Genomic DNA, 15,086 nt, shown 5'->3' on the forward strand with positions numbered 1-15,086 from the left:
TCTGGCAAATCTATATCCTGTTCTCACTGGATGTGCACTTCAAAAATTATTTTATTATGGCAGATACTTTAATCGGTCATGTAGGCTCATGAAGTTTTTATCAATCTGGGTCCTGGTGTTTAGAACCTGACTGATTAGTAGAACAAGTTGGGAGAAGTGTGTGCTTACCATGTCCTCTCCCACCCCAGTGTCACGTGATCAGGATGGATTCCTAATATAAGTCTATGGGACTGGCCTGCCCCCATATACACCAAGCAAAGAGAGATGCGCACAGCATTATTCTACTGATTAGTTGAGGTCTGAACACTTGGCCCTTATCTAATAAAACTTTCCTTAGGACCATGACAGGTAAACTTTAAAAATGTTGCCTGGATTTCTGACATGAACGCTTCTTATGAACGCATTATTACATCCGTATTGTGGTTGCAAGTCCCGGCCTGACAGCAAATCTAATGATTCACTCAGACAGCTTAGTTTGGGTCAGAGGGACCATGGTCAGGCTGGGAGTTGCAGCTCTAATGTATATGCAAAAATAGGTTCATATTACACTTGTATGAAACAGTCTCTAGCTGATCGCTGGGGTTTGAGCATTTGTGGACATTGCACAATTCGATCAATTTATTATAGATTTGGCGAAAAGGCAGGCAGACCCTTTTATCTACTCTGTAGCTGTTCGTGTAACATGCACTGTGTAGAAAACTATTAAAACATGAGATTTGTCCGGCTGATGGATTTATTTAGCAGATTTACTGGATACTACCGTATGTAATTTGTGCTCACAAAGTTTTAATGCTCCAGATTTTTGTTACTCCCCTACAGCTGGAGGATAATAGTGACTCTGTGGAGCCTGTATCATGCCATTAAATCAACACTTTCCTCCCCATGGCCACATTCCTGTTTCCTGGGCTGTCATTGCACCTCTGTGTTGGCTTCAATCATGACCCACATTGTTGGTGCCAGATGGGAACTGCAGGGAACTGTAATGATAAATGACAAACTTTATTTTTGGAACAAACATTCTAAATATTTCAACACGCTTCTAATTTTACTTGTGGTATTGGCTCTTGGGTTGCTTTCGCGATTGAATCTCTTTTTGGAAGATGTTAAATGATTTTACTGTCTTTCCTTTGTGTGACTACGAATGCAAATGCTAAACCAGTGTACATTATTTTAGGAGTCAGAAATAGAATATCAAACTTCAAAGTATTCAAAAGGACATTCAAAAGGATTAACCCTTTAGGTGTTTCACAGGAATAGCAGCAAATTGAAGGAGAAAATTCAAAATCTTCTTTTTTTTTTTACACTGGCAAGTTCTTGTAGACCCAGTTTTTGAATTTTTAAAAGGGGTAAAAGGAGAGAAATCTTCCTAAAATGTGTAACCCAATTTCTCTCGAGTAAGGAAATACCTCATGTGTGATATAAAGTGCTCTGTGGGTGCACTAGAGGGCTTAGAAGAGAAGGAGCGACAGTGCCAGAACAGCAAAAAAAAAAAAACACATGGCATACTATTTTGGAAACTTCACCCCTCAAGGAATGTAACAAGGGGTACAGTGAGCCTTAACATCCCACAGGTGTTTGACGACTTTTTGTTAAAGTTGGATGTGTAAATCATTTTATTTTTTATTTTTTCACAAAAATGCTAGTTTCCCCCCAAATTTTTTATTTTTACAAGGGGTAATAGGAGTAAATGCCCCCCCCCCCAAAAAAAAAAATTTGTAACCCCATCTCTTCTGAGTATGGAAATACCCCATGTGTGGACGTCAAGTGCTCTGCTGGCGCACTACAATGCTCAGAAGAGGAGTCACATTTGGCTTTTGGAAAGCAAATTTAGCTGAAATGGTTTTTGGGGGGGCATGTCGCATTTAGGAAGCCCCTATGGTGCCAGAACAGCAAAAACAAAAAACAAAACATGGAATACTATTTTGGAAACGACACCCCTCAAGGAACCTAACAATGGGCACGATGAGCCTTAACACCTCACAGGTGTTTGACGACTTTTTGTTAAAGTTGGATGTGTAAATGAAGAGAGAAATTTTTTTTTCACTAAAATGCTGGTTTTTCCCAAAATTTTACATTTTTACAAGAGGTAATAGAAGAAATGGGGTTACAAATTTTGGGGGTCATTTTCCTCCTGAGTGTAGAAATATCCCATGTGTGGACGTCAAGTGCTCTGCTGCTCAGAAGAAGAGGAGTGTCATTGAGCTTTTGGAAAGAGAATTTGTTTGGAATGGAAGTCAGGGGCCATGTGTGGTTACAAAGCCCCCCGTGGTGCCAGAACAGTGAACCCCCCCCCCACATGTGACCCCATTTTGGAAACTACACCCCTCACAGAATTTAATAAGGGGTGCAGTGAGTATTTACACCCCACTGGTGTTTGACAGATCTTTGGAACAGTGGGCTGTGCAAATTAAAAATTCTATTTTTCATTTTCACGTATTACTGTTCCAAAAATCTGTCAGACACCTGTGGGGTGTAAATGCTCACTGTACCCCTTATTACATTATGTGAGGGGTGTAGTTTCCAAAATGGGGTCACATGTGGGTGGGGTCCATTGTTCTGGCACTATGGGGGCTTTGTAAACACACGTGGCCTTCAATTCCGGACAAAGTTTCTCTCCAAAAGCCCAATGGCGCTCCTTCTCTTTTGAGCATTGTCGTTCACCCGCAGAGCACTTTACGTCCACACATAGGGTATGTTCTTACTCGGAAGAAATGGGGTTACAAATTTTGGGGGGCTTTTTTTCCCTATTTTCCCTTGTGGAAATGAGAAATTTAGAGTAACACCAGCATTTTAGAGACATTTTATTTTTCAAATTTTGGGGGTCTTTTTTCCTTTTACCGCTTGTGAAAATAAAAAGTATGGGGCAACACCAGCATGATAGTGTAAAAAAAAAAAAAAAAAAAAAACAATTACACTAACAGGCTGGTGTAGCCCCCAACTTTTCCTTTTCATAAGGGGTAAAAGGAGGAAAAGCTCCCCAAAATTTGTAGTGCAATTTCTCCTGAGTACGGAAATACACCATATGTGGCCCTAAACGGTTTCCTTGAAATACGACAGGGCTCTGACGTGAGACAGCACCATGCGCATTTGAGGACTAAATTAGGGATTGCATAGGGGTGCACATAGGGGTAGTCTACGCCAGTGACGGGGTTCCCAAACGGGGTGCCTCCAGCTGTTTCTAAACTCCCAGCATGCCTGGACAGTCAGTGGCTGTCCGGAAATGCTGGGAGTTGTTGTTTTGCAACAGCTGGAGGCTCCGTTTTGGAAACACTGCCGTACAACAAGTTTTTCATTTTTATTGGGGGGAAATACTGTGTATGGGGTGTATATGTAGTGTTTTACCCTTTTATTATGTGGTAGTGTAGTGTTCTTAGGGTACATTCGCACTGGGGGAGGTTTACAGTGAGTTTCCCGCTTGGAGTTTGTGCTGCGGCCAAAAATTTGCCGCAGCTCAAACTTCAAGCAGGAAACTTACTGTAAACCCGCAGTGTGAATGTGCCCTGTACATTCACATGCGGGGGGCAAACCTCCAGCTGTTTCAAAACTACCACTCCCAGCATGCACTGACAGACCATGCATCCTGGGAAATGTAGTTATGCAACAGCTGGAGGTATGCAACTACAACTCCCAGCTTGCCGAGACAGCTGTTTGGGCATGCTGGGATTTGCAGTTTTGCAACATCTGGAGGGCTACAGTTTAGAGACCACTGCACAATGATCTCCAAACTGTGGCCCTCCAGATTTTGCAAAACTACAAATCCCAGCATGCCCAAACAGCTGTCTGGGCATGCTGGGAGTTGTAGTTTTGCAACATCTGGAGGGCTACAGTTTAGAGACCACTGTATAGTGGTCTCAAGCTGTAGCCCTCCAGATGTTTCTAGGCAATTCACCGGCTTCCGTAGGATCCAGGGAGCCAGCCGCACACTACATCGCCGGCCGCCGATCACCGCAGCAGATAGTCACCGCCGCCGATGGGTAAGTGGACTTTGGTGCCGGTCCTCCTCGGTTTCCCCATTCTGCCCCCCCCCCCCCCCTATTTTGGATGGGCAGAACGGGGAAACCGAAAGTTAACCCCCCTCCCCGCCCCCGATCTGCTATTGGTCATCTCTTCTAGATGACCAATAGCAGCGATAGGAGGGGTGGCACCCCTGCCACCTCACTCCTATCCCTTCAGGGGGATCGTGGATATCTTAGACAACCCCCGATCCCCCTTATTTTCCTGTCACTGGGTCACCATAGACCCGTTTGACCGACATGGGGGGGAGGGGTCGGTTGACACCCCTGGGCAGTTGCGCAGGGTGCTTGCTGATCGATATCAGCAGTCACCCCGGTTCGTTCCCCGAGTGGCGACCGGCTAGCGGCGAGGACCGGAATTCCCATGGGCATACTTGTGCGCTCTATGTCCTTAAGGACTCAGGATGCAGGAAGTATACATACACCCTGCGTCCTGAAGAGGTTAAGGAAGGGTTTAAATCACATCTATTAAGATCTTTTTTTTTTTTTTTTACTGTTATTGTTTAATCCCCATAGGGGATCATTAGATTGCATACACTAAACAATGCTATGCCATAGCATAGCATTGATCAGTGTTATCAGTGCTCCATTGCTCCAGCCTGCCTAGCTGAACTGCTGTTCTTTTTTTAAATTTTAGATGCTGCAATAAACTTTTATGGTGGTACTGAGTAACATATAACAGTTTTGTTATGTTTTTTGTGGGATCTGACAGGTATGCTTTAAAAACAGAGACATAGCAGAAAACTAAACCTTGTATGCTCTGTAAAAGATCTTTTATAATGGACAGTGCTAAGTCTGTAAGCTACGCCCAGTATTGTGCTAGGAGAACTGGGGCATGGTATTCGGAGTTTATATTGGTCCAGGTAAACTATGTACATATTCTCCCAGGGGAAGATTTATCAAAACCTGATTAAATTTGTTCAGTAATAACTGTAAGGGTACGTTCACACGTACAGGATCTGCTGCATATTTTGTGCATATTAACTTCAATGGGTGGCAAAATCAGCTGCAGAAAATATGCAGCCGATCATGGATGTGTGAATTTACCCTAAATCTCTGCGCACTCTGGGCTAAGTAGTCATGTGGGTGGTCCTGCTCCCACTATATGTACACTTTTATACACAGCTGTCCGCTACAGACTAGGACCATCAACTAGACTGCTTGGCCTTGAATGAGCAGAAGTTTACCTCAATAAATTACAAGTTATGCTGAAGATTTTCCCAATACTCGACATCAGTCTACTAAACTTCTCCTGCTCCATAACATGTCTACAGATTGAACTGCATTTCTTTTACATTAGCATTCGGTATTTCTGTATTAGCTTAGTGTTGTAAATACTGCTGTACTTGGAGAAATTCTGTTAGCATGAAAGTTATCCTGCCAGTTATAAAGATAAAATAATTTTTTGTGAGTCAGAAACCCTCATTTGCCGTCCGCCTGTCTAGTTAAATAGTGTGCCTGTATGACAGAATATTCATTGCCTTTAAGCAGGTTGCATGCAGGCAATGGTAACATTATGCTCAGTACAACACTTGCTCTGTTCTGCTGTGCATTTGGCTGGGCAGGGAATCTCTGAAATGACGCTCTGTAAATGTATACTACTGTTCAGTGACACTGCTATTCTCCTTGTACTTTAACCTTTTCATAATGGATTCCCTTGATGGATCACTGTGTACACAAGCCTCAGTATTTCATACACAGATGTGGCCATTGTATACTGTGCATTCATACTTCAGGTGTCCTTATTCCTGGCTAGGGTGTGTACGCCATATAAAGAACTTTCCACTCATCTACGGTGTGTGTGTGTGTGTGTGTGTGTGTGTGTGTGTGTGTGTGTATGTATATATATATGTATGTATGTGTGTATATATATATATATATATATAGTGAAAATCAGCTTGACACCTCAATTCTCACAATATAAATGGTGCAATAAGACAAGACTAGAAACATTTAAGGCGGGAGACAGAACAGGGAGGGGACAAAAAATGAAAGAGGAGCAGCTGATAAAGAGGATAAAAACCAACAAGCACCATTGCACAATACTTGCTGGTCCTTGTGTGTTTGGCCATCATGCATTTGGGTCTCTTCTTGCCTGATGTCATATGGGGCCGGGCAGGAGAGTTGGCATAAAGATTTTAAGGATCTTTTCATTTTAGTAAACAGCATTTTGTTTCCTGAATTTAAATGAGTGGATGTTACAAAAGCAGTCTGTATGAAATGAGGTCAGGCCTGCTGGATCCTTTTGTGTGACGAGTATTAAGAAGCTATATGGCTTTTGGAGGCAGTCGGATATAAAACAATTATTTTCACTCCTTTATCTCTATAAGATGTAATGAAGAAATAAAGCAAATGATTACTGGGCTATTAGATTTCCATAGGAAATGTGTCAGATTCTAGGTATTCAGATCTGTGCCTGCCAGCATAGGATTTTTGTTGTGATTTTCTATTACCTGGGCAGACATTAAGGGGTTATCCAGGAAAAAAAAAAAAATTTAAATATCAACTGGCTTCAGAAAGTTAAACAGATTTGTAAATTACTTCTATTAAAAAATCTTAATCCTTTCAGTTCTTATGAGCTGCTGAAATTGAGTTGTTCTTTTCTGTCTAAGTGCTCTCTGATGACACGTGTCTCGGGAACTGTCCAGTTTAGAAGGAAATCCCCATAGCAAACCTCTTCTACACTGTGCAGTTCCCGAGAGACAGAAATGTCAGCAGAGAGCACTGTTGCCAGACAGAAAAGAACAACTCAACTTCAGCAGCTGATAATTATTAGGCTAGGTTTCCACTTGTTTTTTTTCTGGCAGTTTTTGGAAATCTGCCACTGCAGTTTTTGTGCCAAAGCCAGAAGTGTATTCAAAAGGAATAGGATATATAAAGGAAGGACTTATACTTCTCCTCCCTTATGGATCCACTTCTGATTTTGGCTCAAAAACTGCAGTGGCAGATATCCAAAAACTGCCAGAAAAAAAACCAAGTGGAAACTTAGCCTTAGAAGGATTAAGATTTTTTTAATAGAAGTAATTTACAAATCTGTTTAACTTTCTGGAGCCAGTTGATGATATATAAAATTTTTTTTTCCTGGAATACCCCTTTAAAGGGAACAAATGATGTAAAATTACTATTAAAAGTGTCTATTTTACCGATGACCTTTTTTTATTATGGAGTTCTATATTCAGAAACTCCTTGGTTGTTGAGAAACATCCAATGATGATGCTGAGGATTCGTACAGGAATATGATTGCTGGTGGCTCCAATAATGCTGCAACTATTTAATCACTGCATTATGTTAGAAGCTGCTTATTACGTGGTTCATTAGGTGCAAGCAAAACCAGTTTTACCCTTCTTGATTTTAGCATTAGGTGTGGCTACTACCGGTAATAGTCACATTCCTCTATAGCTATAAAACAAGAATGACAGTCATATAGCAATAATTAGGCTGGGTTCACACATTCACCTGCCACATGGCCGGGATGCAGTAGTAGCCGAGGTGACATGCAGGTCATTGCATTAACAATCATACTGACCGTAATGTGAAAACTCCGTCACCTTGCATGATGGCGCTGTTCTGGCCACATTATGGCTGCAATGTGTGAACCCGCTGCTAGCCACCGCTAGTAAGTGGATGTGTAATATCTAATGGATTGTTGCTCACAAGTTATTGCCACAACACCGTTTTACAGTTGTGTAAAATGTAGTCATATTACCTAGGCAAGTGTATGTACGCTTATAACATTTCTCTTTCAGAAGTATAGGTGTCCCTATATAGGTGTCCCTATATAGGTGTCCCTATATAGGTGTCCCTATATAGGTGTCCCAGCTTTCTGTGACTTTAAGGATGTATAGTGCCTAAAGGATTGTTGGAGCCATTGGGGGAGATTTATCAAAACCTGTCCCGAGGAAAAGTTGAGTTGGCCATAGCAACCAATCAGATTGCTTCTTTAATTTTTTTTTTTTTTTTTTTTTTAAAAGGCCTCTGAAAAATGAAAGAAGCGATCTGATTGGTTGCTATGGGCAACTCATTAACTTTTCCTCTGGACAGATTTTGATAAATCTCCCCCCTTATCTTCAGTCTGTATAACATGGCATTAGTTGGTACTTATTTGGTAGCCAGTGTCCGATGGTCTTGAGATTGGATTCCATAAAGAAAGAGGGTTGTTTCTTATAAGAAAAATAAGAAGCCTTCCCATTTGTGATGTTCTGGAACCTCTTTGCCTTGGGCTGTTTATCTGCTATTTTGTTAATTGCAAGGTGTGTCAGCAGCTCAGTCTGGTTTTAGCTGTTGGTGTTTTTAGGACTCTTTGCTCACTGTGCTTATATTCTACACCCCCGAGGGGGGCCGAGTAGGGAAGATTTTAACCAACAGCTCAGCAGCAACTCTGTAAGACGTGCACTGCAGGCACGGTCAGCAAACTAGGCGGGGATCATCGGACAATAGAGGACAAGTTATAAAGCCTCTATATATAGCACAAATGCACATAGTAGCAAGACCGAGCTGCAGCTGAGCTATACTATTAATGGTGTGAAGTTCTGTTTTTCTTTAATGTACATTTTTCACTAATTTAATAAAGCTTGTGGGAACACCATAAAGAAAATAGGTATATGGGAAAATAGGGTACAATTTTTGGGTTCCCCTAGGGGAATCTATAGGTTAATACTTAAAGTTAACCCTCCATATATATTGGTCTAATCTGGTAAATATATTCTACACCAGTGGTCTCCAACCTGCGGACCTCCAGATGTTGCAAAACTACAACTCCCAGCATGCCCGGACAGCCGTTGGCTGTCCGGGCATGCTGGGAGTTTTAGTTTTGCAACATCTGGAGGTCCGCAGGTTGGAGACCACTGTTCTGCACTGAGCAGGAAGCTCAGCTCTGCGCCGCTCCGAAAACTTTTTTTTTATCTATTAAAAAATCTTAATCCTTTCAGTACTTATGAGCTTCTGAAGTTAAGGTTGTTCTTTTCTGTTTAAGTGCTCTCTGATGACACGTGTCTCGGGAAACGCCCAGTTTAGAAGAGGTTTGCTATAGGGATTTGCTTCTAAACTGGGCGTTTCCAGAGACAGGTGTCATAAAGAACAACCTTAACTTCAGAAGCTCGTAAGTACTGAAAGGATTAAGATTTTTTTTAATAGAAGTAATTTACAAATCTGTTTAACTTTCTGGAGCCAGTTGATAGATAAAAAAATTTTTTTTTCCCTGGATAACCCCTTTAAACTAACTGAATCTTAGTGTCTGGTGTGTGGATAGAAAGACCTCATCTTTGCTTTGAGAACCTAAATGTGCATTTCATGGGAATGAAAACTGTATGTACACATGAAAGATGGAGATAGCGGTGGGTCGCGTAACAGGGCCCCAAGTTTTAATGATTCTACTTGCAAGTTTAGCTGAGGACCAGAATTTGAGATGATAGCTTAACGATAATTTGTCAGGAGTTTGGGGGGATGCATCTTTGACTCTCCAGAAAGATGTAGGTCTCACCTCTGGTAACCACACTTATAAGACATTTATGATGTATCCTGTGGAACATGTAGTTAAACATGTAGCAAACCTTTATGTTAAAGTTTTTTGGGGGGGATTTTTTCATTTACACACAACCCCTATACCACAGTATCCTTGTGTGAAATAAGTCTTGTAAAGCTGAGGCATTTTTTTTATATGACCGATTAGCATCCCTCAGTATGTGCTAGCTAAGGATTTTGTGAAAAGCAATTTGATAATTTAAAAGCTAACTATCAATGTTTCCTATTTGACCCTTTTACAGGCCATCAGCATCACCAAGGCTATCAATGCACAGGAAGCTCCTGTAAAAGAGAAGCACGCCCGTCGTATCCTTTTTTAGACAACTCTTTATCCATACACAATACTACAGATCAGTTGTGAGAGCATCAGTTGTTTCCTACATGAATCAGCACATAAAACCAGCCTTTCGACATTCATGCGTGCTCCAAGTAATATGGACTCCAGAGATTAGCTGATTCAGCTGCACTCATGCATCACTCTACAAGATGATGATCTGATGTCTCTGCTCATAATGTGCTTTAGTAAACAATGCCAGTCGAGCTCTATGGATTTCTGTGTGTGACACATTTAGTCAGTCATCAGTACTTTGTGATCAGCTACATGGTAAAAAAATGTGAGAGGCTGTACACAATGCATAATGAAAACAATGCCTTCATGGAGGAATGCTTGGCCATAAAGTATGCCACTTCTTTCTGCGTGGTTCATCCCTGAAGCTTCCCATCAAGTCATTGGGAGCTTTATGGTCGGCCTCCTCCCTGCTTCTCGCGATTATGCATGTGTGCACAGGGCCTAAAGGTGGAATCCAAAATTGTTACATGATCTGGGTTTTTTGGTTTAACATAAGTCAGGACTCTGCATGCACCATACTAATGTATGGTTTCTTGGTTTAGTCTTTAGATTTTAATATGCCTACTTCCTTAACAAGACTTTAGGAATTATATTAGGCACTCATCATGAAAAAGGAGCTTTCACGTTTTGGTCTTATGCCATAAGCCTACCTCTTGCCAGCAGCTCAATCCTCAGCTGGAAGTTCTGCCATGTTCTCCATAAAGTCCTTCGAGATGGTCATCAAAACGTAAGAAAACAGATTGTTTTGCCATATACATTCTACTGGATGTAAACTACTTTTATATTTGGGTTTCTGCCCTTACGTAGTATCAAGTAGAAGAAATTATCTAAGAAAAATAAGTTAAAGCAAATCTGTCATCAGGGTCACAGACAGTGCAGGTGACACTGATGACAACGGTACTTGCCTTGTCCTGTTCCATGCTGTCATTCTCCGGCAGTCCTCTTCGGTATCTTCGGCTCCGGGCCCAACTTGGAGCATGGACGGAGCTTTAATGACGTCACTGCAGCTGTTCTCTGCTGGGTCCTGCTGCTAGCAAACAGCAGCGGTGATGTCACTAAGCTCCGCCCATGCTCCAAGTTAGGCTCAGAGCTGAAGATACTGAAGAGGCTTGTAGGAGAACCACAGCACGGAACGGGACAAGGTAAGTACCGTTGTCATCAGTGTCACCTGCACTACCTGTCTGTACCAACAGGTTAGTGCAGATGTCACTGACAGATTACCTTTAACTCTTGGTTCCCAACCCCCACCAAAAGCATTTATTACTACGCATTTTATGAATTGTAGAGCTGAGGTTTATTATGTACATGTATTTTGCTTTCGTTGTATGAACTTGGTTATGTATCCATAGATAGTCTTGAACAGCTTTACATGTTACCCGTAGACCTGGAAATAAAATTATCCTTTTTTGTAACTTTTCTAACTAGGTTCTTTCAGATTGTCAACGATACCGTAGCAATATCCGGGAGACTGGAGACTTGTGGGTGAGTGGGGAAAAGTTTTTTTGTTTTTTTTTGCTTTTGGGTCATTTTTTATTATATTATAAGAGAAAAACCTCCTGCTAAGCAATGACAATAGGGCTGGCAACTCATTAGACATCTTGCTTTATCGATACATTTCAGCTGTCATGGGAACATAAAATGTATGAATCTATTTGCTTAATTGTCAAAATTTTTGTTCAATAAACTGCAAAAGAGCTTAATGGCATTATATTTACCTTCTTTCTACTAGGGACATATGCACGATCGATATGGACAGCTTGTGACTATATACACAAAACTCTTGCTCAATAAGATAAGCTTCCACACAAAGGTATAAAAGCTTTATTTTTTTTAGAAAATAAATAATAAATTAGAAAATATATGACAAATTACAGCCCTCTGATCTACCTGGATGCCTCAGTTTACTACCCTGAATGACTTGCTCTCCTGATGACATTTATAACGCACTTCAGTTCAGTGAGGCCAGACGCTGAGTCTGCAGAGCCTGGAGAGTACTTCATGAGGGTAAGTTAACAGAGGCACCAAGGTAAACCAGAGTGTTGGTGGTGGACTGGACAATGTGAGTATCATGTATTAAAGAATTTTACACCCCTAACTGAAGCTGAAATTGGTGTTGAAAAATGTATTACATTTTATTCATTATTTTTACAGCATCCACAGTTTCCTCCAAACTTGGAAGTAACAGATGATGTTCTAGAAAAGGCAGCTGGCACAGATGTCAATATCATGTATGCCATTTTTTTTTTTCATTAAAAAAATGTCAATACTAATGATGTAATACCTGTAAGTGGGATGTGAAAAAGCCATTGCCCATATGCCCTGTTGGTGCTCTTGCACAGAACATTTTTGGCCAGATTTGGCTTTCCAACTACACCTCTCAAAAAATAAAATAAAAGGGAACACTTAAACAACACAATGTAACTCCAAGTCAATTACACTTCTATGACATCACACTGTCCACTCAGTAAGCAACACTGCTGTTGTGCAAATGGAACCAGTAGAAATTATAGGCAATTAGCAAGACCCCCCCCCCCCCCCAAATAAAGGAGTGGTTCTGCAGGTGGTGACCACAGACCACTTCTCAGTTCCTATGCTTCCTGGCTGATGTTTTGGTCACTTTTGAATGCTGGCAGTGCTTTCACTCTAGTGGTAGCATGAGACTGAGTCTACAACCCACACAAGTGGCTCAGGTAGTGCAGCTCATCCAGGATGGCACATCAATGCGAGCTGTGGAAAGGTTTGCTGTGTCTGTCAGTGTAGTGTCCAGAGCATGGAGGTGCTACCAGGAGATGTGGAGGAGGCCATAGGAGGGCAACAACCTAGCAGCAGGACCGCTACCTCTGCCTTTGTGGAAGGAGGAGCAGGAGGAGCACTGCCAGAGCCCTGCAAAATGACCTCCAGCAGGCCACAAATGTGCATGTGTCCACTCAAATGGTCAGAAACAGACTCCGTGAGGGTGGTATGAGGGCCCAACGTCCACAGGTGGGGGTTGTGCTTGCAGCCCAACTCCGTGCAGGGCGTTTGGCATTTGCCAGGGAACACAAAGATTGGCAAATTCGCCACTGTTGCCCTGTGCTCTTCAAAGATGAAAGCAGGTTCACACTGAGAACATGTGACAGAAGTGACAGAGTCTGGAGACGCTGTGGAGAACGTTCTGCTGCCTGCAACATCCTCCAGCATGACCGGTTTGGGAATGGGTCAGTAATGGTGTTGGGTGAAATTTCTTTGGGGCGCCGCATAGCCTTCTATGTGCTTGCCAGAGGTAGCCTGACTGCCGTTAGGTACAGAGATTAGATCCTCAGACCCCTTGTGAGACCATATGCTGGTGCGGATGGCCCTGGGTTCCTCCTAATGCAGGAACTGCTGACACACTCCAGCCACATGAGGTCTAGCATTGTCTTGCAAGAGGAAGGCATTAATGCTATGGACTGGCCGCCCGTTCCCCAGACCTGAATCCGATTGAGCACATCTGGGACATCATGTCTCATGTTTTAGTCCAGTTCTGGGAGGAAATCCCTCAGACCATCTGCCACCTCATCAGCAGCATGCCCAGGCATTGTAGGGAGGTCATATGGGCACGTGGAGGCCACACACACTACTGAGCCTCATTTTGACTTGTTTTAAGGACATTACTAGAGATGAGCGAAGTTACAGTGATTCGATTCGTCAAGAAATTCTCGGCTCGGCAGTTGCTGACTTTAGCCTGCATAAATTAGTTCAGCTTTCAGGTGCTCCAGTGGGCTGGAGACTCTCTCCTAGGACTGTATCCACCTTTTCCAGCCCACCGGAGAACCTGAAAGCTGAACTAATTTAAGCAGGATAAAGACAGCAACTGCTGAGCCGAGAATTTTTGTGACTCATCGAATCACAGAAACTTCTCTAAACATTACATAAAAGTTGGATCAGCCTGTAGTGTGGTTTTACACTTTGATTTTGAGTGTGACTCCATATCCAGACCTCCATGGGTTGATAAATTTGATTTCCATCAGCTTTAAATTAAAAGGAGACTTTTCACTTGAAATGTGAAAGTATTTTTTGTCTGATTTGTAGTAGTGCATTGCAGACTTAAGCAGTTATCTCAGTTATGTGTAATACAGTTTTGTAACCAGTAAGTAATGGAATAGAACTGTGGTCTCCAACCTCTGGGGCTCCAGCTGTAGAGAAACTAGAGAATATGTTAGCTACTGATGGAAAGACCTAGCATATGCCATTAGGGATGCAAAGTGTAGCTCTTAAAGCGAAACTGAAACATTGAAAATGCAGTCTATTTTGCAGGCATAATGCTATAGAGCAGTATGAGCTTATTAGGTAGACAATATAGTTTTATGGAAAAATATTCAGTATAAACATTGATCTAAACCACTTACAATTCTGGGCTTAGGAGTCCAGTGGATTCCATTCTTGAATTTACCTACATAGATTGCTGTAAAATACGAATACCTCTCAGTGCACTTCTAAGCACAGAATGAGCTGATATTTATATAATTAAATGACAAGTTATACCGAGCCACACCCCACAGAAAAGATGCATTCTACTAAGCAATCCCTGCTGTATAACATACTGCCTGCATAATGCCCTGCAGATCCTTTGGAGGACTGCATATGCTAGTCACAGTGCAGCAGATTACAATATTATATTCCATTTTGTAATGCAGCCATTCCTCTGATAATGAAGATCCTGGGCACAACACTGTGATGCTAACTGCTGATGGACAATTATAGGTAGACTGCTGTCAATCATCAATATGTGGGTGAGCGGGGCAGAACCTTATGAATATCTAGGACTACAGAGTGCAAACACATAATGGAAAGGACTACTTCCCTGTGCTCTTGGACCTTTAATATCTGGAAAGATATAAAAAGGAATGGCTGCATGGCACGATTGTATGTAAGTAATATAGCACTGTAATCAGCTTGTCTGTGACTAGACTGTGCTGGCCAAGTAGGACAGCATAAAACTAGTGACAGTCTCCTTTAGCTTCTGTTGCAGTCGTACAGGTGGCTAGTGACATTAATTTGTGTGTAACGTTTAGTGCATCTGTTGTGTAACACGTTTATACACATTTCTGGAAAACGCAGATTGGTAAAATGGGTGACTAAATATTGAACATTGTCAAGATGTGTTTCACAGTTCTCAGTAACTTTCTCTACTCTCTTTTTAAAGCAGGCATTTGAAATAGAAAATGGGGATCTGGTTAGTTAGA

The 15,086-nt window shown here is 41.9% G+C and overlaps 1 protein-coding gene across 1 annotated transcript in view; it reads left to right on the plus strand.

Moving 5' to 3' along the window:
- Positions 1-15,086, plus strand: part of HIP1R (huntingtin interacting protein 1 related) — a 141,381-nt gene that overhangs the window by 66,121 nt on the left and 60,174 nt on the right. The window contains exons 2-6 of the mRNA XM_056535461.1: positions 9,776-9,839; positions 10,467-10,609; positions 11,308-11,364; positions 11,612-11,692; positions 12,034-12,110. Of these exons, the coding sequence (XP_056391436.1) occupies positions 9,776-9,839; positions 10,467-10,609; positions 11,308-11,364; positions 11,612-11,692; positions 12,034-12,110 (422 nt within the window). The remainder of the gene's footprint in view (positions 1-9,775; positions 9,840-10,466; positions 10,610-11,307; positions 11,365-11,611; positions 11,693-12,033; positions 12,111-15,086) is intronic.

Source organism: Hyla sarda, chromosome 1 (genome assembly GCF_029499605.1).
Source record: "Hyla sarda isolate aHylSar1 chromosome 1, aHylSar1.hap1, whole genome shotgun sequence".
Classification (NCBI taxonomy): Eukaryota; Metazoa; Chordata; class Amphibia; order Anura; family Hylidae; genus Hyla; species Hyla sarda.